At 44.0% G+C, this 22,505-nt stretch overlaps 2 protein-coding genes across 3 annotated transcripts in view; one reads left to right on the top strand and one right to left on the bottom strand.

Moving 5' to 3' along the window:
• The first annotated feature begins 171 nt into the window (after positions 1-171).
• tmem41aa (transmembrane protein 41aa) lies at positions 172-3,601 on the top strand. Its single transcript, XM_012837207.3, has 5 exons — positions 172-405; positions 904-1,054; positions 1,235-1,396; positions 1,955-2,093; positions 2,278-3,601. The coding sequence occupies exons 1-5, from the start codon at positions 263-265 to the stop codon at positions 2,496-2,498; spliced, it is 816 nt and encodes a 271-aa protein (XP_012692661.2). The 5' UTR covers positions 172-262; the 3' UTR covers positions 2,499-3,601.
• Positions 3,602-7,470: 3,869 nt separating this feature from the next.
• Positions 7,471-22,505, bottom strand: part of igf2bp2a (insulin-like growth factor 2 mRNA binding protein 2a) — a 50,927-nt gene continuing 35,892 nt past the window's right edge. For both annotated transcript variants that reach the window (XM_012837220.3, XM_031583938.2), the window contains 12 exons: positions 20,238-20,301; positions 19,684-19,986; positions 19,149-19,283; positions 18,486-18,608; positions 17,334-17,469; positions 15,838-15,972; positions 15,150-15,218; positions 14,404-14,523; positions 13,739-13,813; positions 13,271-13,402; positions 12,905-13,018; positions 7,471-10,299 (listed from right to left, as the gene is read on the bottom strand). In XM_012837220.3, the coding sequence (XP_012692674.2) occupies positions 10,204-10,299; positions 12,905-13,018; positions 13,271-13,402; positions 13,739-13,813; positions 14,404-14,523; positions 15,150-15,218; positions 15,838-15,972; positions 17,334-17,469; positions 18,486-18,608; positions 19,149-19,283; positions 19,684-19,986; positions 20,238-20,301 (1,502 nt within the window). In that variant the 3' untranslated portion in view covers positions 7,471-10,203. The remainder of the gene's footprint in view (positions 10,300-12,904; positions 13,019-13,270; positions 13,403-13,738; positions 13,814-14,403; positions 14,524-15,149; positions 15,219-15,837; positions 15,973-17,333; positions 17,470-18,485; positions 18,609-19,148; positions 19,284-19,683; positions 19,987-20,237; positions 20,302-22,505) is intronic.

The following is a 22,505-nucleotide window of genomic DNA, read 5'->3' as shown; positions in this document are numbered from 1 at the left end:
GACGCTCTTCATTTCAACCAATTTTAAGAGAATGACAGATTTGTCTAAATGCATTAAGACGCTATATTATCTGACTGTTGTCTCTACAACGTCGGAACTTTAAAAGGTTTAAATAACTCTATTTATGTACAACGAGGCGACTACTTTGCTAAAGGAAGCGTAACTTTTTGTGTGTGGTGTCACGTGACTCTCAAGTGAGTGTAACTCTCCTACTGTTAGTGGGTGACACACTGCTCCGATCCACCTTTACTGATTCGTCAGTATGCGCTCTGTCTTAGGTTTAATTTTGGTGGTTATTGGGGCGACTTTTTACCTCTATTTGCTATCTACCTACCTCCCCCCTCTTCGCCGACAAGTTCGAGTAGAAAATGAAGACGCGGAAATCATCAGAACAGTGGAATACAGGTCTGGCACATTGGCAACTGCCACCACCAATGGCTAGCATTTATGGCTAGCCAATGTTTGCTAACTGTACATTACACAACAATAACCTACTGTGCCTAATCACACTATTTATTCAAGTAATGATTACAATTGGTGTCTGGGTTGCAATATATCTTGCATTATAGTTCAGCATAATGTGAATTTAGACACTAGCCGTTGCTAACGCTTGCCTAGTTGTGCCGAAGACGAGTCACTCAGAAGAGGGTGTTTCGAAAGACGTTAACTAAATTATGGAAACAAACTAGACTATGTAGTCTAAAAAGAGATGTTAGCTGATATTTGCCTTAAGGGTCTATAGATTGTAACTTGTTTAGCTTAGCTACTCATTTGAAATGTAGCGATAACAATATAATTGCTGGAAAATATACTAACTTTAGAATCATTTGTTATGAATGAACGTCATTAACTGAAGTTTTGTAGATTACACCTCAGACAATAATCTTTCTCATATGTTCAAAGGTTGAAGTTCCCGTCAGACCTCGAGGAGCTCAAAGAGATGGCTGAGCTCCTGCAGTCCTACAGGACAGAGCACACATCTTACGTACTGCTCCTTTTCTGCAGCGCATACCTCTACAAGCAGTCGTTTGCAATCCCTGGCTCCTCATTCCTGGTAAGAGCTGGGACCCTGCAAACATACACCACAGCCACTATGGCCCTTCATTTGGTAGTTCGCCCAGCTAGTGTAACCTAGGGAGGACTGCATGGACTTAAAGAACACTGACAAGATTCGACAGGTGTTCTGCTGCCTGTTGTTTACACACATATAATCACCCTCTCCTGTTTCTCTCAGAACATCCTGGCCGGAGCTCTATTTGGGCCATGGCAAGGGTTGCCGTTGGCCTGTGTCCTCACCACGGTGGGGGCCACATTATGTTACCTCCTTTCTCAAGCTTTTGGCAAACACCACATCATACGACTCTTCCCAGACAAAGTAAACAAGCTCCAGAAAAAGGTGTGTAAATTAACATGGTTTTAATTAATACTGCACCCTTCTTCTTATTACATCCTATGTGTGTATATTCATGTGTGTTCTTATGTGTTGTGTGTTATTCCTATTCCTAGTTTAGCCTGCATTACATTTTCAGACCAGAAATTTGTAATTGTGAAATTTGTAATAGCTTAGTCTTATTTTGTAGTGACAGTAAACAGTAAGGGGCATGCAAAGTTAAATTAGCAGACCGAAATGGTCATTGTTACTAATTACTTAAAGGGAGACAAATGGCATTCGGTCCAAACAGTAATTTTCTAAAATTTCTTTACATTTTCTGGTTGCCGGATATAACTCAATACTGGACAGATTTTGTATTATTGTTTTTGTCTCTGGTCAAAATTTGGACCCAAAAAGATGGGAAAATAGGGCCCAGGTTAAAAGTTTCCCTACAACTTGGGACATCAATTTCATCTTTCAATTAAGTGTTTTTTAAAGTTACATTTAGTCTGTGTGTCCACCAGGTGGTAGTAGTAGTTCACAATTGATTATTTCATTTTGCACATACCTTTTGCTTTGTAGGTGGAGGACAATCGGAACAGCCTGTTCTTTTATTTGCTTTTCCTTCGATTTTTCCCCATGAGTCCAAACTGGTTCTTGAACATGACCGCACCGATAGTTAACATTCCCGTCACGCTATTCGCTCTCTCCATCTTCATAGGTAAGCACTTGTTTCAATGTTACTAAACACTAGTATGTGTGCTAGCGTAAAGGGCAGCTGTGCCCATATACATTATAATCCTCCGAAATGTTGTGTTTGTGTAGAATTCACTTAATCAAAATAGTTTGAATCACAGACATGCATCTCACTTGCATTTCTCTTGTCTGTCATCATTTCCCCGCAGGTCTCATGCCGTACAACTTCATCTGCGTGCAGACGGGCTCCATGCTGTCGGAGCTCACCTCGCTGGACAACCTGTTCACCTGGAGTACGGTGCTGCAGCTGCTGGCCATCGCCTGTGTGGCCCTGGTGCCTGGGGCCCTGATCCGCCGCTACAGCCAGAGCCGCCTCAAGCTGGACGGCCCGGAGCAGAACGGAGTCAGCCAGGACCGCAAGACCAGATAAACCTTCCGGTGATGTTCACCATCACCCACACCTGCACTAGACTGCTACGCAGAATGTTTTTTTCAATACTTTTTAATTTGAAAACAAGGGTAAGACTGAAGGGAGTAAAAAGGAGATGTTCACTTTGGGGCTGTGGCCTGATGGTTGTTTGAGGTCTGGCCTGTGTCATACACTGAGCACCCGTGTTGAAAATGAGAATGTGTTGTAATGGCTGCTGATGATGCATGTCCACAGTGTGGACCACGACCATGAAGATGTGCCTCCAAAGGAACTATGGCCATAAATGTAATCACAATAGATTTTAAAGAGAATGTTTTGTTTCAGTCTGTGAGACTGTTCAGTGCAATGTTGAAGGTATGTGTGTCTGAATATTGATATTCAAAAGGACAATCATTTGACTTGAGCTTTGTGAGTCTGTTCAGTGATCTGTAACTAAAGCACTCTTATTTAAATCACAGGCCTTGAGGTCGGCAAACCAGTTTCCTTACAACCCCAGAGTCAAATATCAAGACACTGCCTTCATTTTTAATGAACTTGCAGTGATTATAGGAAACCAACACCTGAAGGTGGATTAGAGGTCCATGTCTGCATGACTTGCAGTTTCTCTCATGTCTGACATACAATACAACACAACACAATACATAAACTGCCCACCCAACACACTTGTTAATTGTTCAGGTGCTAACAAAAATGACAAAAATATGTGCTTTAGGTACACAAGCTGTAATGTATACTTATGGGCTTATTGCTTTTTTAATTGTTTCCAAAGCAAAGCAGACAAGGAGTCATGTTTGATATTACCCTTTTTGGACTTTTGATTACGATGTCATATATTTTATATGTCCAGAAATGTGAGTGCCTATTAGATTTTAATTGTGCTGATGTTTTTATTTTAAAAAGGGATCTACCTCCAGATGAAGGGTGAATGTGCCCTCTTTAAATCTGACAGAACTGTATTTGGGGTTTGTGAGTATTTTTTGGGGTGACTTTTTTGAACCAGTGTAACTACTTCACAATGCCTTACTGGTCTCTGGATCCATTTAGCAGTGTTTCTTGTATTCACACAATGCATATGACCATTCAAATAAAATGTCTCTAATTTTCTTTGTCTTTAGAATTTACGTTCTTTTGGCTTCGCTGCCAAATTCGATAGGCTGTAATTGGACAAATGGTTTTGAAAATAAAAATCCGTCTGATAACGTTTGTGAGGCTCTGTCTTTTGTGAAGATTTGACAAGGTTTTTGATCAAAATAATAGGTTGTCACATCCCATCTTTGGGATCTTCCAAGGTGGCTCCAGAAATAGCAAAAGCTATCAGGGGTGAAAAAAACTTTTTGGCTTATTGCAGGATACCCCAGTGGTCAGATAAAGTTTAAAGGGTTCCTGAGTCTATGTACTAGGTTTGCTGAGATATGACCTTACTTGCTGTTTGGTGGCTTTGCTGCTGAATTTCAAAAATCCATTTAACTTTTGTGAGCCCTGATTAGGTGAAAGTTGGACAAAATCTGTGTCCTTTGAAGAATTTAACTTTTTCATAAAATCCAATATGGTGGAAATTGATGTCGCATTGATGTGCGTTGAACTCTGCTTGATACAAGGAACCCAATGGTGCCTCATTTTTTGAAAATCGGGGATGTGGTTTACGTGCGTAAACACACCTCCAACTTCAACCAACTGGTGCCACTTGAGTGCTCGAGAGGCACACATAAAAACATGGTGAAAAGAATCAGCGGATTGACAGAAAAAGATGATTAAGTATAATAATAAGAGAGACATTGTTAACTCTTATAGATTTCCTGTAAATTACACAGATTTTCCCCCATTGAAATAGTTTCATTCTGGTCTAAAATGTATTGTGCTATTTGTTTTAAGAACGATAACACACAAACACAATACAGTTAACCAAGAACAACAATCGGATGCTTGTTTCCTAAAGTCTTCCTCTTGGTCGTTGTTGTTTTACAGCAGCTTGCATACTGGCACCGTCTGGATCAATTCATAGTCTTGCATAATATCCCGCAGTTATGACTTCACACTGTCAGCCCTAACCAGCTCCCCCATCCCTCCATTGACAAGGACCTTACGGATTTATGAATGGGTTATAAGGATTTTGCCAGAGGATTATACAGGTGGGTATCCAAAGGGGTTGACATGTACATATAAGTGAAGGTAGAAACACAATGGGGGCTTGCGCAGCCTATCTGCTTGGCCTATCTATCTGCTTGTAACTTCGTCTTTTCTGTTTAATTTAATAAAAATGGTTTCCAAAGGATTACTCAATTCCAAAGCAAAGGCAAGAGGACACAGACTTTTTAGAAAGACCTTTTATTGCTCAGATCCATGTTGATCAGCAGTACAGTTCACCTACTATTCAAAACAACAGCATGGCTGTTAGCAAAATGAGAGATATGAGTCAGCTCTCAGCACACCCTAGTTACCGCCTACAATGGTTAAAACTGGGGATCATGCGCGTGTGTGTGTGTGTGTCTGTATGGGGGGGGGGGGGGGGGGGATTCAGTGGCAGTGCAGTGGGCTGGGACACCAACCCACATCGCTTTAAAAGAACAGGGGAAACTTGAGGTGGTGAAAGTCGCTGCTCAGGAATGGATCCTCCTTCTAAACTAGGGTGTAGAAAAGGCTAATAGGTGAAGCTCTCGCATTGTAGCGAATGACTCAGGTCTTCCTAAGCAGAGCCTAGTTAATGACATCTCATACAAATGTCTCCCACGGAATCTCAAACAAGAAGGGACCAAGAAAAACAAAGAAAAAAAGGAAAACTTGGCCTTACGCTAGCAACATAAGAGTGTGAGTGAGTGTGAGCTATCCTAATCAATCCATGCCAGATATTTATATGATGGTGGCCTAAGTGTCATGCCTAGTCCCTCTCATACACTGAAGCTGAGAGGATAAAACAGCGTTTGTGAGACAAAAAACACAACATAACAGGAAAACCTTTTCTACAAAGAGCAATGACTACTCCTGGCTTTCCCAATTGCCCCTGTTGCATGTAGGCTAAAACTATCACCCCACACTGAATATTAGCTGGTGGTCTATATTAGAAGAAACACATTTTTGCGCAAAGAAACCCAGCTACATTTCATGGCTACATTACACTGATTGACAAGACAGCTGGTCCACCACAATAGAAGACAATGTTATGAAGACATCAATGGATTGGGCAGGGTGGCACATGTCTTGTATAATGCCTTGCGCTGGCTTACATGGGTGATCTGTTAATATCTAACACACATTACAAAAAGACCTTTAAAAACACAATCATTTCTGGGAAAAAAAAGTTAAGAATCACTTTAGAAAGTTTTGTTTTAAATGCTTTGTTGTTGTTGTTGTCTGTTGACCGTGTTGTGTCTGTGTCTACCACATTACTCCTGGCTTCAGTACTGTTAACGGCTTTCAAACACCTGAATGATTCAAATCAACTCTACCGTCACCGCAATGCAACCTGGCCTCAGTCTCTATAAGAAAAAGACCTGAGACGAAAAGATCTGTCAATACAGAAGAAAAAGCCATAAAGGTAATACCTAGGAAAAGTCTTGGGTGTCAGGCGAAGTTGTATAATGGTACTAATCTAGTAAGTGTTGGTTGTCTATATCAGTTTGGTGAATACAAAGGAGTTTTAAGGGGTAAAACTTCCCAAAAATATGCTTGGGACATACAGCAGCATTGTACATTTTCACAGAATTCACAGATCTGACAACAGCTTGTTTTAGATCAAAATGACTCCTTTAACCTATGCGTGAGTGGCAACTGACATGCAAAAAAGCAAGTTCAATTAAAGTTCACCTTAACTACAGCCAACAAGAACAAAATCTTGCAGCATTGATAACTATAGAATTTGGTTGGCTGCACATCAAACTTTCATTGTTTTAAAATCATATCACAAGGGATTTGAGCATAGAGCTTCTTGTTTCACACATAATAAAAATCACTGACCAGGTGTGCCAATTGAAAAAGCAGACAGTCAAACAACACTTGGCCACAGGGCACATTCTCTCTCATGTTTACAGTAAATGCACACAAAATTGAGTGTGTCCTCTGTACTCTTGTCGTTTATTGACCCCCTCCCCATTTCCCTCCCTTAAGTGTTTTTGTTTTTGTATTCAAGGTCTAAAATGTCAGCCTTAAGGTAACTGAGGTAATTCACACATGCACAGCATAGAGGTGGGAGAAAGGGGACTGATGTGATAAGCCCAGGGAAGCTGACCTTGGAGCAGGCACAAACACCTGGCCAGACCTCGCTTCCAAAGAGCACAGATGTACACGGGTGGGTGTCAGGATTACAGAGATATACAAGCACACAAACCAACCAACCAACCAATACAAATAAAAACAAAAAATTGAAATTTGTGAATGTACATGTTTACAGATATACAGTTGCTCTTTATCCAGACAAAGTGACAGCCCAAAGAGACAAGTGTGGTTCATTATACATGAGGACTGAGTGTTACACATTTTTCAAGATAGTATCAGTGTCTTTCTTTTTGCTCATTTAGGTTGTACTTACCAAGTGCACACATTATTTTTAAAAGTTTAACCAGGTGATTGGGTCAATATTGAGGGGGGGAATACTTTTTTATACCTGTAGTTGTACCTTTGTCATCTGGTCTGAAACAATACTGACAGTTATTCGTGAGACAATTAATAGTTTTTTCCCATTTGTATTTGTAGAACTTTTCTTGCCTTTGATCATGACATTAGCACACAGCATCCATATTGATAACCGCTCTGGGCTGGTAAGGACCTCTGCAATCCCATTCATTTCATGCTACTGAGGTTGATTTGAAAATAATAAGAATTATATTAACAAAATTGAAAAACAAAATAATCATCTTGTCTTGTTTTATCAGAGATAGATGAATGTCCACTGAGACGGGGATCCGTCCATCTTCAGTCAGCTGGACCTGAAAAGTGTCAACTCTCAAATTGCAATTATTTTTTAATCACAATCTTTTAGTTTTATTCTTAAAAATGAAAAAAAAAAATACTAATTAAAAAACTAGTTTCACAAGGCATACAAAATATTTGTTGTGGGGAGGGGAGGTTTGGGGGATTTAAAAAGAGGGAAGGGGGGGAATGAAAGATTGGACTGAGGTACCCTGAAGCCTGAGGTAGATCATAAAACCGACACGCGCACTGTTCACATCCTGATCAAAGTAATGCGGTGATTCATGTGTTGTTCTCCCCATTAGCGTTGAATTATGCTGTCATTATTCATATTCATTTATTTATTTTTCTTTTAGTTTCTCAAGAAAATAAAACACTTCCCTTCAAAGTAATATGGCAGTGTCCCACCGAATCAGTTATAGCTCTCATCACAAAATAGAAAAAAAAATAGATCCATAAATATTTTCTCTTTCTCTTTATATATATATAATATATACACACACACGCACGCATACACACCAATGGAGGAAGCAGTGCGTATTGGCATTAACCTTGCGTCTGGAAGATGCAGCTGGTAGCTCGCAGGGAGGGGAGGAGAGGGAGACCCATGGTGAGACTACTTACTTGGTGACAATTAAGGCCACAAGCTTTCACTCGCACATAGAATCAAATAAAAACGAAATAAAAACGAAAATAAACGAAAGCACAAAGGGATAAATCTGTACCTGGGTGTTCAGGAAAACCTAAAAGAGCGGAGATCTTTTTTGTTTGTTTGTTTTTGAAATGATATAACACTTTTAAATATCAAGATAAAAAAACAAAATCAATCTGGCTGGGCCAACCACTGCACTAAAACACAAGTTGCAGGTGGTACATATTTACATTCACATCTGTCAAGCCACTTAAAGAAGCTCCCTGACTAAGAGGTTTAAAGCCAAATGCTGTTGTTGTGTACGTGTGTCTGTGTGTGTGTGTGTGTGTGTGTGTGTGTGTGTATGTGTGTGGGTGGATGGGGGGTGGGGGTGGTGGTGTGTATGTGTACCACAGGTCATACTAATGCTCTCTCCACAAAAAAACGTCCAAAACACCCCTTTGCCACACTCCAACGCTCATCCCATCTCATCCTCCCTCCCACCACCCACCACCCCCCCATCCCATCCTCCCACCCGTAACCCCTCCCACCACCCCCCACCCCCATATCACATTTTTTGTGCTGCACGGCTTCCCTCGGCGCTTAGTGTATGACGAGACACACGGGGACAGACAAACTCCAGGCCCGGTTTGAGACTCTGTCTCCTGTCCGAAGACATGACGACATGCCGTCACAACAGCCGATATCTGCATCCAGCCCCTCTAGCAAACTGCCACGAAACATCTATACGATAGGTCACTCTCCTCATATGGATGATCAATGTGTGTATGTATATATATATAGGCCTAGAGTTTCACGTTCTCTGTAATGATTTCTCTTGTGTCTTCTTAACTGAGACGTGGCAGTCATTTCAATTTTGTGAAAGTCAAAAAGGGTAAAGTCTCACAGGCAATATGGAATTTCACTGTGACGCAACGCAAGAAAAAAAAAGAGAAAAACAACAGACCTCAGCTGATACTGAGACAGCACAAAAAGAGTAAAAAAAAAAGAGTTAAGTGAATGGACAGAAAAGTTAGCAATGACAAAATACAAGAAACCAGCGTCGGATATGAGAACTAAGAACAGTTTCACAGGGATGTTAAACTCTCCTGTTGGCACACACAGGCTGAATGACATGGATTCCGAACAATCCACTACGTTTTCTTTCTCTTCTCTATGGTTGTCAATGCTTTTGCGTATCTTTGTTTCACTTTAAATATGATCTCAAATGCAAACAAGTAAAAGATATGAATCAAACTCTTTTTCCTTCTAGGTATGCCGAAGCTTTCCCCTCCCACGTTTCTTTTTTAAAAGACTTTTATCATCTATGAAAAAATATACTGTTATATACATACAACTATATATGTATACACAAATATACACATCAGTCTGTATATAAGTGCTTATATACTTCATGTATAAACAAGATTAACAGTACATCTTTTCAGTATATAACAGTATATTTGTTCTAACGCTTATTAATACTGCTAATGATACTGACACTTGCAATCTTAGCATCAAAACCGTTGATGAAATAATAATAATAAAAAAAAACATCTCAGTCACTATAACACACCTGCCCTAAGTCTACTCCAAACCTAACTCAAACGCAATGCATGAATGTACATACTGTCTGGTCTGGTTGTTAGGCCTATGTTAGTCTAACTAAATGAGATAAAGTTGTACAGGGTGATGATGCTTCCTGCTTTTAAATTTGTGAACACAACAGATACCCAATCCATTCCATACATTTTTTTGTAATTTTTTTTCATCATTTTCTTTGTCAATGTTTTAGCACATGTGTGAGCAGAGTGTGTCTGTATGTGTGTCTGTATGTGTGTGTGTGTGTGTATGTGTATGTGTGTGTGTGTGTGTGTGAGTGTGTGTGTGTGTGTGTGTGGTAGTTTTTGAACAGTCAGGTCTCTCCACGTTAGCCACAGCCCCCTTAGGCTGGCAGCCCACTTAGCCCCTTTAGCCTTTGGCTCACACCTTTTCCCCCTTGTGAAGTTCTTTGGTTTTTTTTTGTTCCCGTTGTTGCTGGTGTGCCCCTGCCTGTCCCATTCGTTCCCCTCTTCCTCTTCTCTTCTCTCTCTCTCCTTCTGGCTTATTCTCTCTCTCAAGTTGGGAGGGCTACATTCATCGGCTGGTGCCCGCTGGGGGCGGCGCTGCAGGTCACTTGGAGTGGCGTGGCACGGGACCCCCCTGCTGGTGCTTGTGTTCCTGCTGCTTCACCTGCTGGATGATCTCCCTGATCTTCCTCTGTGCAGTCTGCAACACAGGCACACACAGGGTGACTTTAGGAAACTATTCCACCTTCTACAGCACAGTCTGCAACACAGGCACACACAGGGTGACTTTAGGAAACTATTTCACATTCTACAGCACAGAGCTCACACCACCTTATGCTACTCCAACATTTATTAATGTTTCATTTCCCACAATTTGACCTGTGTCAAATGCTTCAACTGTGTGCTCACTGTGAAAATAAAAGTATCAGATTATGCTTAATCATTCTGTTGTACAAACACACACACACAAGAGGCGGTAGAAAGTTTCGTATAACAAATCGAGCGTTAAATCACAAACATACCAACACACTGGTTTCACAGGTCTTACTTCCTTGTACTAAAATATATCTTTGGATCAAATTACATAGAAACACTAGAAAAATTACAGGTAAGAAATGTAAATGAACAAAAGTATGATAAGAATGATGGTTCATTGGAGATGTTGTACCAATGTTAGGTTGAACCCTTACACAAAGTCAAAATAACTAAGGTTCAAGGAAATGTTACTGTCTTAACAACACATACAGTATATTAGCATTGCATTGGAGTGCCTATTATTATACACAGCTTTATTCCTTATTCCAAATAAAGTTCCTGTAAATGTAACTTTTCCTCACCTCCAGCACTGTGACATGTTGCAATCAAATGATAAACATACATAACCTACACATATGTTTTTAACTTATTTTACTTCTATTAGCATGTTGCTACATGACTGTTATAACGTTGCTGCTTGAGAGAACAAATGAGAAAGGCAGAAAGAAATGTCTTGACTGAGGTGTAAAGAAAACATCAAAGGAAAATATATCAAGGAGGTCCCAATGGCTTAATTACTTCCTCTTCTATATTAAGTATGGAATTAAGAATCATCCTCAATTGGAATGTCCACTCAATATTTTCGATTTGTTGTAAGGTCAGAAGAGGTGCACCACGCTGAGCGCTCACGGAATGTATCGAAGATTCCACCAATAATGCCTATAAGGTGATACATGTGGCATATGGTAATGCTGGAAATTCATTCTTTGAGGAACGTATCTCTGAAAGGTAGGTGATAGGAGTGAGCATGTCTGCCACAGGATTCTGTGGATGACGTACAAGAGGAGTGAGCCCATCTGAGTGTTCTCTATTCTCTGCAGTCTTGTCCTTGGTTATGACACAAGGCAGCTGATCTACATGCCCGCTCCAGACTGCGTCAGCTATGAAGGGCTCGGTTATGGACGCAGTCCAACCGTGTTGCCATCAATACTGTGGCATTTACTATCCAACTTCAAAAGTTCTCAGCAGAAGTTGCCTTGGGCTATGATTGCTCTGCCTTAGCAACGCGTGTGTGTCGATATGAGTCAGGCTTTAAAAGGACCACGTGTGACCTTAGAGATGGTCCCATCTGGAAAACTGCAGGAGTTTCACTGATGGTGGAGTGGGGCAGAGTTAAACTAATAATTTTAAACTAAAGTTAAACTAAAAGGTTGCATCTTCCTCTCACAGTGACATCTTGCATGGCTTTCAGGGATTGTTTTAAAGGTCTGAACATATTGGTCTGTGAGTCCATTAGTTCCAAGATGGCGTGGCACTCAAATGGCACTCTCCTGGTGCTGCTCCTCCTGATAAAAGACTTATACATTCCTCTCGCTTGAGTTGATCTCCACTTCCCATGACTAATTGTGTGGTCACTGCTGAAACACTGCTGTCTTGGGTCAGCGTGCCTAGAGGCGTTGCTACAATCCACAGCATGACTTTCATAGCTTCCTTATTTGATCAACTCCAGACCACCACACGTAGCTTCTCACCAGGCCTTTCATGTTTAAAGGTCGGTGTCATTCAGGAAGTGCTTCTAGTACTTGAGAGCAAAGCCAGGGAGGTCCAATGATCCTGGTGAGCCACCTGATATAGCACTGACAAGCAGGCAATTGCTTAAGATGGGCTGAAGATTCAGGTAAGTGCACATCCCCATGGTAAGGCCACCCCTCCACTTCTGGCCTGCGTACTGTAGCCACAGTGGGATCTTACCTGGTGTGTGTTTCTTGTTTTGAAAACTTCTGATAGGTAGGCAATCGTGGTTACATAAAAGCTATGCCTTTTGCCTCCATTACCATCAAGGATGAACTTGCCAAACAGCCTCTGATTTGGTGACTTTGGAGGGGTTTGAGGTAAAGGTGATGGTTCTTTCAGTGACTTGAATCTTGTGGGAAGTGTTTGTCTTTTATCTGTTCACCCCGACTGGCACTGTGGCTACTATCTGGTCCTCTTCATAGATCTGTGCCTTCATAGGAGCCAGGGCTTCAATTCAAGCTTCACGAAACAATCCCAAACTACTGAGTACTGTCTCTATTAGCTGTGCAAACCCTAAAGACTGTGCATTGTCATACTACAAAAACATTTCAAGTTAATTTTGCTCCACATAATCATATGTTCACATCTTCTAGCAGGTGTTAGTAGTGGATAGATGGATGTGCATGCAGGGTATACAGGTAAGAAATAAACGTATCACTTGATGAAGGCCTATGAAAGAATTCATGAATACATGAGTGAACAATTACAACAGTGTGCACATAGATGTGTTCTGTGCAAGACTAGTATCCACACACCTGGCTAGCGAAGAAATGCCCACTGATTTTGACAAAGACCTCGTCATTCTCGTCAGGTGTTTGGTCCCGAGGCACGATGACCTCTGCGCTGGTGAGGTTCTGCAGTTCATTCACCTGTGAAGAGCAGTGTGGTGCAGACTATTAGCCATCCTCAAAGAAAGTCTAAACTCATCTCCACCTGTGACTGTTCTTCCTTGGACTCTAACATTTCTTCCATTGACATAAACCTACAGACCACATCCTGTCAGGGGACACATTCTACTAAATGGCAACATGGTGGTATCACAGTCAGTGCCGTTGGCCTTAATCCTATCATCCTTAATCCTTAATCGCATCGACAGCTCCAGCCTCTCGATGAAGCCTCACCGTTTTTCCACCTTTGCCAATGACCCTGCCAGCAGCAGATGAGGGCACTTTGATATGGGTCTCAAGCTTCACCTCTTCTTTCGCCGTGAAGAAGTTCTCCTCCTTCAGCTTCCCAAATATCCTGCCCTGGGCCTGGTGTGAGTAAACACATATTTTATATACTTTATTTCATTCCACATTACAAGTCAAGTTTCATCAGGAATCAGTCCAACTTTTTGTTACATTTCACGGGTAGAGAAACCAATGTATTTTCCCGATAAACGTGCTTCCTATAACGGCATATATGGAATAGATACAAACACACGCACACACGCACACACACACACAACACACACACACAACACACACACACAACACACACACACAATCACACTCTTTACGATATGTTTAACATGAATCGCTCATTGGCACTTATTGTCCTAATTAGTGTGTGCAATGACTGGGATGCCTTGGGGGGGGGGGCCTCACCTTAAACTGGGCTTCTGGGGGTCCTGTGATAATCACCATCCTCTGGGTGACATCAGGGCTTTCTGCAGGCGCAATCTGGAAGAGGGCAACAACAACAACAAAAACACAGAATGAGCCATTAAATGGCAGTCGCATTTCAGCAAATTCCGAGGGCTTAAAAGTGTTTGTCTCCGACGCGAGCGCGTTCCAGCGCTTTCATGGTACGTGGGAACCCTGCCTAGTGGCCATAAAAACAGTTGGGAGTGGGGGTGGGGTGGGGGGGTGGGGGGATCTTGAGGAATGCCTGGGCCGCTAGTTCATCTGCTCGGCCTCCGAGTGAAGGCGGCAAAAGTTAAACATCCTCGCGTGACTCAGCCCCCGGCTCCCTAACCGCAGAGCGAAGAGTTTTTGCATGAGTCAAAGGGCCTCGCATTCCCCTCCTCTGAGCATCCGCCGCCTCCTCCGAGAGCCGCCGTCCAAGAGCAAGGCGCGGCGCATTGCATCGCATGCAAGAACTCAGACTGAAAACTCTCTCTGAGCTGTGTTCTAATTGGCCAGAGCAATTATCACGGTCGTCTCGTCCGAGGTCACGGCTAAAGTGCGGAGGACAGACAGGCTCGGCCAGGCCATCCGTGCATATCAACGACTCGGAGCGCTCAGAGGTAAACAGGCTGCCAATTCCTCACCTTAATGGATGCTCCGGCGAAGCGTGCGAGTTGTTTAATGTGCTGGCCCTTTTTGCCGATAATTGCCCCAACAGCCTGAGTTGGAATAAAGAGGTAGACCACCTCCTGTTCTGGAGCTGACTGTGGACAAGAAGAGAAAGAACAGAAAATCAGCATTGGAAATGTCAACCAGACCCCCACCAACCCTCCAGCTAAGCCATTCACAGATTAGAAAGACTGGTTCTGCTAAGAATTAGGTGTGAAAAAAAATATTTAACAACCTTAACTCCAGCTAATTTACATGTCACTTTTCTTTTGTGTAGATATCGCTCTAAGTTGCATCTGAATGAATGACTGAATGAGTAAATGAGTAAACATGCACATATCTGACTGATCAGAGAAGGGTTGCTTTTTTCCCCAACATAACATAAAAAATAACTTTATTGTACTAGATTTTGATGTTACAATAGGGGCTCACTACATCATTGCTTGTTGGCTCTCCTCCTGCCTGCATTTACAAGAGGGGCTCTTAAAGGTTTAATGAAGGAGTGTGGGCGACTACTTAAAAAAGGTACCTGACCTTAGAAACAACAGAAAACACGGTAAGACAATAAGGCAGGGAGAGCTATTCACATTATCGCACTACTATTGATGTGGGTTCATTCAATGTAGTCTGCCTCAACATTGACAAAACAACAACATGCTAACTAACGCGCAGGACTGTTTCCTCATCATTACATTAGATACATGGGGGAGGAGGGACTGACCGTGTGCTGGTGGGCGATGGCACTCACGGGAGGCACTCCATATAAGCCACTAAGATGTGACGAGGGACTCTGTGGACACAGCCAAAAGCGACAGATAAACTTGAAGGGGGTTCTCTCAACAACAAGGTAACGCACACTCTTTACTCTCCCAAGGGAATCGTGAGTCTGAAGTACCATAGGTAGAAAAGAACAAATTGACAGCAAATGCAAGTACATGAACTGAAGACAACTGGAGACACACACACACACACACACACACACACACACACACACACACAGCACACACACACAAACACACACAGCACAGACACACAGCACACACACACACACAGCACACACACACACACAGCACACACACACAAACACAGACACACACACACACACACTGGACAAACATACCAAATAACTCCCCTCAGGCATGGACGATCACCCAGCATGTATGAATAGCAGAGAAGCTTTGGGGTAGGGTGTGTGTGGGTGTGGGTGTGTTGCGGGTGAGAGCTGCAGTGTGAGTGTGTGTGTGTGTGTGTGTGAGAGAGAGTGTGTGTGACTCATGCCTCTGAATGAAGGAAGGGGAATTCTGAGGATCAGGCCCATCCATTCATCCCTCCTCCTTTACAGCTTCCTCTACACACTACTGGAGAAACGGACCGCACAGGCACCCCAGGCCTGCGAGACCCAAACTCACCAGGAAAGGGCTGTACCCCCCAGGAGGCACAGGGGGGACTCCTCGAGGCCCAGCGGAGTGAGGCAACATGGGAAGGCCGGTGGAAAAGATGCCCAGGGCGTTGAGATTTAGCCCCGGGATCAAGTTGGTTTGTTGCTGTTGGAAGAAAAAGAATAAATAAACAGAAAAAAACAAACAGTCAAGTGCCGTCCCGCCCCACCCGCCCCGTTCTCAGCTCCCCCCTCTGACACGATGACCAAGCAACTGCAGTGTCTCTGCTGCGGCGCTAGGTGGCCCCACGTGCACACACCAGGTCTCCCTCGGCAACGCGGCTCTCAGAAGCTGGCTCGTCCCGCGCTCGCTCTCTAGCACGTTTGAAACCTCCTCCACCACCCCTCACTGTCCCAAACCTGGTGTTACTGTCGGTGACCTCATCACAGAGAGTGCCAGTATCAATAGATAGGCAGTCTGACAAACTCTATGAAGTGGCCTTCCGGTCAATGGTGTGGCGAAGGCATGAGGAAACTCACACCACCACTGGCACAATGAGGCGGGATGAGTAATGGAGGAAGAGACTGATTAAATATCTGATGCGCATTAAACTGATCTTTGAGTAAACATTTCTCGTGCATGACAGATGGGCGGATGGCGAATCTATATTAACAGCAGCGGAAAATGAATATTCTGCCTGACTGGAAACTGCTGCACTCCTCAGTTTAAAATCCTCCAGGGAACTGTATTGATGATATAGGAAATGGGGACAGTGACGTCAGAGGTAGGTAGGTATGTGTGTGTGTGTGTGTGTGTGTGTGTGTGTGTGCGCACGCGCATACATGTACTGTATATGTGAGAGAAACAGAGTGAGGGCGAGAGTGTGTTTGTTCATGCGTACGAGAGCGCGTGTATATGTGTATGCGTGTGTGACTGCAGAGCATGGCTGTTTTTCCAACACGCATTCTTCCACTTGCACATGAATACATAATTAAGTCATGAGTTACACTAATTCTAAAGTATGTTCTGGCAAGCATCTGAAAACGACCACACCTGCAGATGCCAGAATGAACTAGAAACACCATATGGACCGAGTTATCCTAATCTCATGGACATAGTGTAGAAGGAAATTAAAGCAGATCAGCAGCTGTATTGATTTTGTCATTATACAAAACACGTTTGGATAAAGATACAAGATGTATGAGATTAAGAAATGGGATAGATTGTGATGAACATAGTATATTCTTGCATGATGTCAAGTACGCATTCTTAAAGACCGCTTGTGTTTCTTTGCACGAATCGACCCAAGCGTGAGGAGGAGTCGTGAGAAGACCAGCCCCTGGAGGATCTCTCCCCTTCTCTGCAGTGAGACCTTAGAACCCACCCTTTCTTTCACAGCCCCTCACACCTTTCTGTAGGTGGAGAGAGGAAGGGAAGGATGGAATGAGGAGAGAACAGAGAGAGAGAGAGAGAGAGAGAAGAGAAAGAAAGAGAATGACATAGAGAGCCAGTGTTATGGGCCTTACGTTTATAGCAGCAATGTCGTTTTCATAGGCTTCCCTCAGCTTCCGCATGATCTCCACCTCCGCCTTACAGCAGGCCTCCAAGTTGCCCTTCACTGTGATGGTCCGCTCAGGGTTGTAAATGGTTAAGTCTTGTAATCTACACACAGAGAGAGAGAGAGAGAGAGAGAGAGAGAGACGGAGAGGGAGAGAGAGAGAGAGAGAGAGAGGGAGAGAGAGAGGGAGAGAGAGAGATAGAGAGAAAGAGAAAGAGATTGAAGGAGTGATACACTGAGAACAGGAGAGTACTTCTACAAAACATCCCACGCATCTTTAAGTCAGCACAAACTCAAGGCTCTGTGTTTGTAAGAACCAATCAGCTGTCGAAAGGGAAAACAGAGAATATGCTGCAGTGAGAGACTGCTAGCGGTGGCATGCTCGGCTGAGGAGGGACCGCCCCATCAGAGCCGGCATTGGCAGCCTCGTAATTGGGTGACTTATTCACTCAAAGGCCTTCACATCCCACACAGACACACACACACACACACACACACACACACACACACACACACACACACACACACACACACAGAGCACATCATTAGGACAAATTGATAAAGATTCAGACACACGGCCTAAATTGGTCCAATCCCTACTTCTTGACAGTGTGCTGAGGACTGGGGTGCATGTAATCAGCACAGGTTTAAATTGGGCTGACCAAACCTCAGAGCCAGCACATGCAGTAGAGCTAATAAGGTTGGCCACAGGCCACAGACATCCCAGTGCTGACATGCAACTCATATTTACTGTGAAACACCGGTACTCTGGGCGAATGCTGATGATGACGATCTCGGACACTCCTGGTAAGTGGGTAGCAGTTGTAACTCTTACGAGTTTATGTTGACCACATTAAATGGTTCATTAGTAAGTCATTTCTTATCTGTAAAGCACCTTGAGACTTCTTTGTTTGTTAAAGTGTGCTGTATAAATTAAATTCATTATTATTATTATTATTATTATTAATTTACTACTCTGCCTCTGGTCAAATTGTGTTCTGAGCAAACATCATATCACAAAGGCCAACGAAATTTAAATACCAGGCCAATTAGCCTCATGCTAATTAGCTTCGGGCTAATTAGCATCACAGGTGGCTACATACGGAGCAAAGGTACTTACGAGGAGATAGTAATCTTGGACCCTGTCTCCTCTTCAATCTTCTTCAGGTTCCTGCCCTCCTTCCCAATGAGCCTCCCCACCAGGCTGTTGTGAGCCAGGATCTTCAGAGGGATCTCCTCTGTCCTGAGAGCAGAATCACAGATGAGGGGAGAAGCATTTAATCTGGGTGTCTACTAGCATATCCATATAAGAGGGATGATGGAAGTCTATTGGGTATGCCATGAGTCCTTGGGGTGATTGTGGAGACGACGAGGCTAGATTGGCAAAGGGTTAGAGGAGGAACCTCAGGAGAAGTTTGGTGCTCTGTTAGACAGTGTGAAACATTTTGTACTGATGTTTTGAGACCAAGTAGCCTTGAGATCCTCTCCAAAAAAAAAAACAAAGACACCGTATTGCATCACACTTCTGAAAGAATGCCACTCCGGCCAAAGTATGAAATGTACCAGGACATCAGACACCTTTTGTGAAGACGTACAGTACGTCATTTTTAAGCAAACATTTGAACCTTGAAATTGAACATTAAGTGAACTGAATGGATCTTGCATCCTGTTGTTTGTTATGCCTGAAGGACCCCTGCTTAATATTGGTGAAAAGGAATTCATGTCATGGTATGGTGGGTGGCAGCATGTTTCAGGGACACCAGGAGTAGCGGTGGAAACTTACACCTTGGTGTCGTTGGCCTCCTTCTGCATGATGTCCAGGATCATGCGGCAGGCCGCTGAGCAGCCCTCGGGCGTGGAGTGGATGGTAATGGGCTTCTCCGCTGCTCCGGCGTTCTCCTTCCGGTGGATGTCCACCCTGAGAGAGAGAGAGAAAGAGAGAGAGAAAGAGAGAGAGAGAGAGAGAGAGAGAGAGAGAGAGAGAGACAGAGAGAGAGAGAGAGAGAGAGAGACAGAGAGCCAACAGGGCAGTGTCAGACCTTCACCAGGACCTGATTTCCTTGACAATGGAGGGCTCTTGAAAAGTTACGGAGCCAAGATGACTACTAAATGACTAAACGTTGTAAATGTATGTGAAAATGAGTATCATGCATTCACTTCTACACTCAAGGATATCATGAAGAGATGGCAGATACCTAAAAGACTACTGTCAGATGGCAACCATCAGCCATGCGTCTTAATCATATCTGCCTTAGTCGCCCACGCCCACCGTTAGCAATACAAGATGAGGTGAGGAAGGCACGCAAACCAACACATACTTGGATTGGGTCTGTTTGGTGACATTCTTGATGGTGAGGCCCTCCTTGCCGATGATGGCACCGACAAACTGCGTGGGCACCAGCAGGCGCAGGGGGAAGTCGTGCTGCTGCTTGTAGCGCTGCGACGGCAGGCCACCCGACGGGCCGGGCTGCGAGGACCCGTCCTGCTCCCGCGACGAGCGTCCACCCCGCCGCATGCGTGGCGACTGCAGCGCCGCCGCCGCCGCCGCGTCAGTGTCCATGATGTAGGACACGTGGAAGGAGTAGTCCTCGAACTGGTGTCCGGTCAGCTTCTCGATCGCTCTGGAGACAAAGACATCAGACAGACAGGAGGATGAGATGGAGCAAAGGGGGGTCCATCGGGCCAAAGAAACTCCTCATGACTGATGAAAACAGATGATTAAAAACTCACAGCAGTAGCAATAATAGTAGTTATTTTCCAAACCAAACAACACCGGGGTTGCTCTAATTCGTTTAGGTTATAATAGTTTGAAAAAGAGGTATGGAGAAAGAGAAGAGTCAGACTTTTCACAGTCACTTTAAAGTTGGCTTACACTTTTGCTTCTTCCTTTGTTGCGTACGTGACATTCACCACTGCTGTTTCTGTGTCAGTGTTGACTACAGGTAGAGACAGAGAGAGAGAGAGAGAGACAGACAGACAGAGAGAGAGAGAGAGAGAGAGAGAGAGAGAGAGAAAGAGAGGGAGAGGAGACAGAGAGCACCTTTAAACATTGGGTCGTATGCATACACACATCTGTTCATGTGGCAAGTCCGCGGCATAACAGTCGGCCTCATGCGGTATTGTGGAGGGCCACTTGGTCGTCCTCATCCATAATGGACGTTACCGTGGGGTGGCCTGCAGTCCCGCCAGACAATGGCCACACCACGGAGAGGGAGCGCTCTCACAGATCAAAGCCCAGCGTGCCGCCCGGGCCGCAGCCAATCCCAGCCTCTCTCTCCCTCTCTCGCTCTCTCGCTTTGCTGTTTATGAGAGGCGCTAGGCTAATAAATGAGCCCCGAGCACAGTGGCCAACATGGAGCCACAGCGTGAGCTTAACCTGTTAGGGGGCGGAGGAACTCACCCAGCTGCTACAAGCCCTTTGAGGAATTAACTTCAATTCATGTGCCACGCATACACACACTCTTTGATACTGTATGTACACACCCTGATACTCTTTCTCTCTCTCTCACACACACACATATATATATATATATACAAACACGCTCAGGTGCTCAGAAGTAAAGCATAACATACATGATATGCATGCACATATAAAGAGATTCTCATAGCAGCATACATCAGCTTGTATGCATATACACAAACCCACACTGGGAACAAAACACGCAGATGTTAGTACACACACACACACACACACACACACACACACACACACACACACACACACACACACACACACACACAAGCGCGCGCGCGCTAAGAAGAACCAGTGGGAGAGGACAGAGTTAATTATGCCAGGAACAGCCAGCTGTTGGAGAGACAGAGTAGGTGGAGCATGGTTATGGCCTGTCTGTTTCACCGTCTCAACAAAAACAACAACAACAACAACAACAATAACAGAACAAGAAGACATAAAATCTCTGATCTTTGTCTGATCTTAGAACTTCTAAGTTACCTTGACAAAATTCACAATTAACTGCCCACAATCCAAACTAATTCTAATATGTTAACCACAACAGGCACCTTCCGATATACACCTACTCAGATCAATGCATGGGCATCCAAATACATCTAAAATATAAAACCATTTTGAATGTGTGCAAAGGCTCTGACTTCTCACAGCGCCTAACTACACAGCCCTCCAAACATAACATCTTAAGAGGCTTGATGGCCGTGCCATATGGTTTGTTGTCACCTGTCACCTATCACCTGTCACATCTGCAGAGGCAAGTAGCAGTTTGCACTGGGGTAGAGTGTTGGTGGCCTCCAGACACTGCAGGGTTAGAGTTTGTTTGTGTGTGTGTGAGAGAGAGAGAGAGAGAGTGTGTGTGTAATCCTGACAGAACAGACAGACAATGAGGGATGGAGGTAGACAGAGAGAGAGCAGAACAGACGGTCAGGAGGAGGAGGACAGAATGGATAGAGAGAGAGAGAGGCAGACGAAGAGAGAGGGATGGGGTTGGAAAGGGCTGAAGAAGGAAGCAGAGGGGAAGGACCAAAGAGGGAGAGTATGAAAGAAAACGAGAGTGAGAGACAGAGAGAGAGAGAGAGTGAGAGAGAGAGAGAGAGAGAGAGAGAGAGTGTAAGAGGCAGAGAGACACACCACAGGCGCCTACATCTCCCTGTTCCCTCCCTGCAAAACACACATACACACATTACCGCTGGCTGCCTGCCACTCTCCCTCTCTCTCTCTCTCTCTCTCTCTCTCTCTCTCTCTCTGCCTCTCTCCACTTCAAGCCTGCCGGCCTCGCTGGACGCCACCCGCACCGCTACACAGCGCTCATTATTGGGAGGGTGCACAGGGTTCATGCGCGCTCACGCAGACAAGTAAAAGCACACACACATACACAAACATGTGTGATAAAACTGCGCGCACACACACACACATACAAATGTACACACAAACAAGTATATAAGTATAAACATATGCATGCACATACTTAAGACACATATGTACACACCGAAAATATTTACATACATCCTGTATAACATACACGTACGACACACATTCTATTTCACCAAAATATTTATACATATACTCAGAGCTACACTAACATCCACAACAAAAGGGCTTTAATATCCTATACCCAATACCACGCTTCCGCTGTGATCCTGCATGAGGTGAACGGTTTCAGACGTGGGT

The sequence above is a fragment of the Clupea harengus genome, chromosome 2, assembly GCF_900700415.2.
Source record: "Clupea harengus chromosome 2, Ch_v2.0.2, whole genome shotgun sequence".
Classification (NCBI taxonomy): Eukaryota; Metazoa; Chordata; class Actinopteri; order Clupeiformes; family Clupeidae; genus Clupea; species Clupea harengus.
This window is presented reverse-complemented; position numbering and strand designations above follow the sequence as displayed.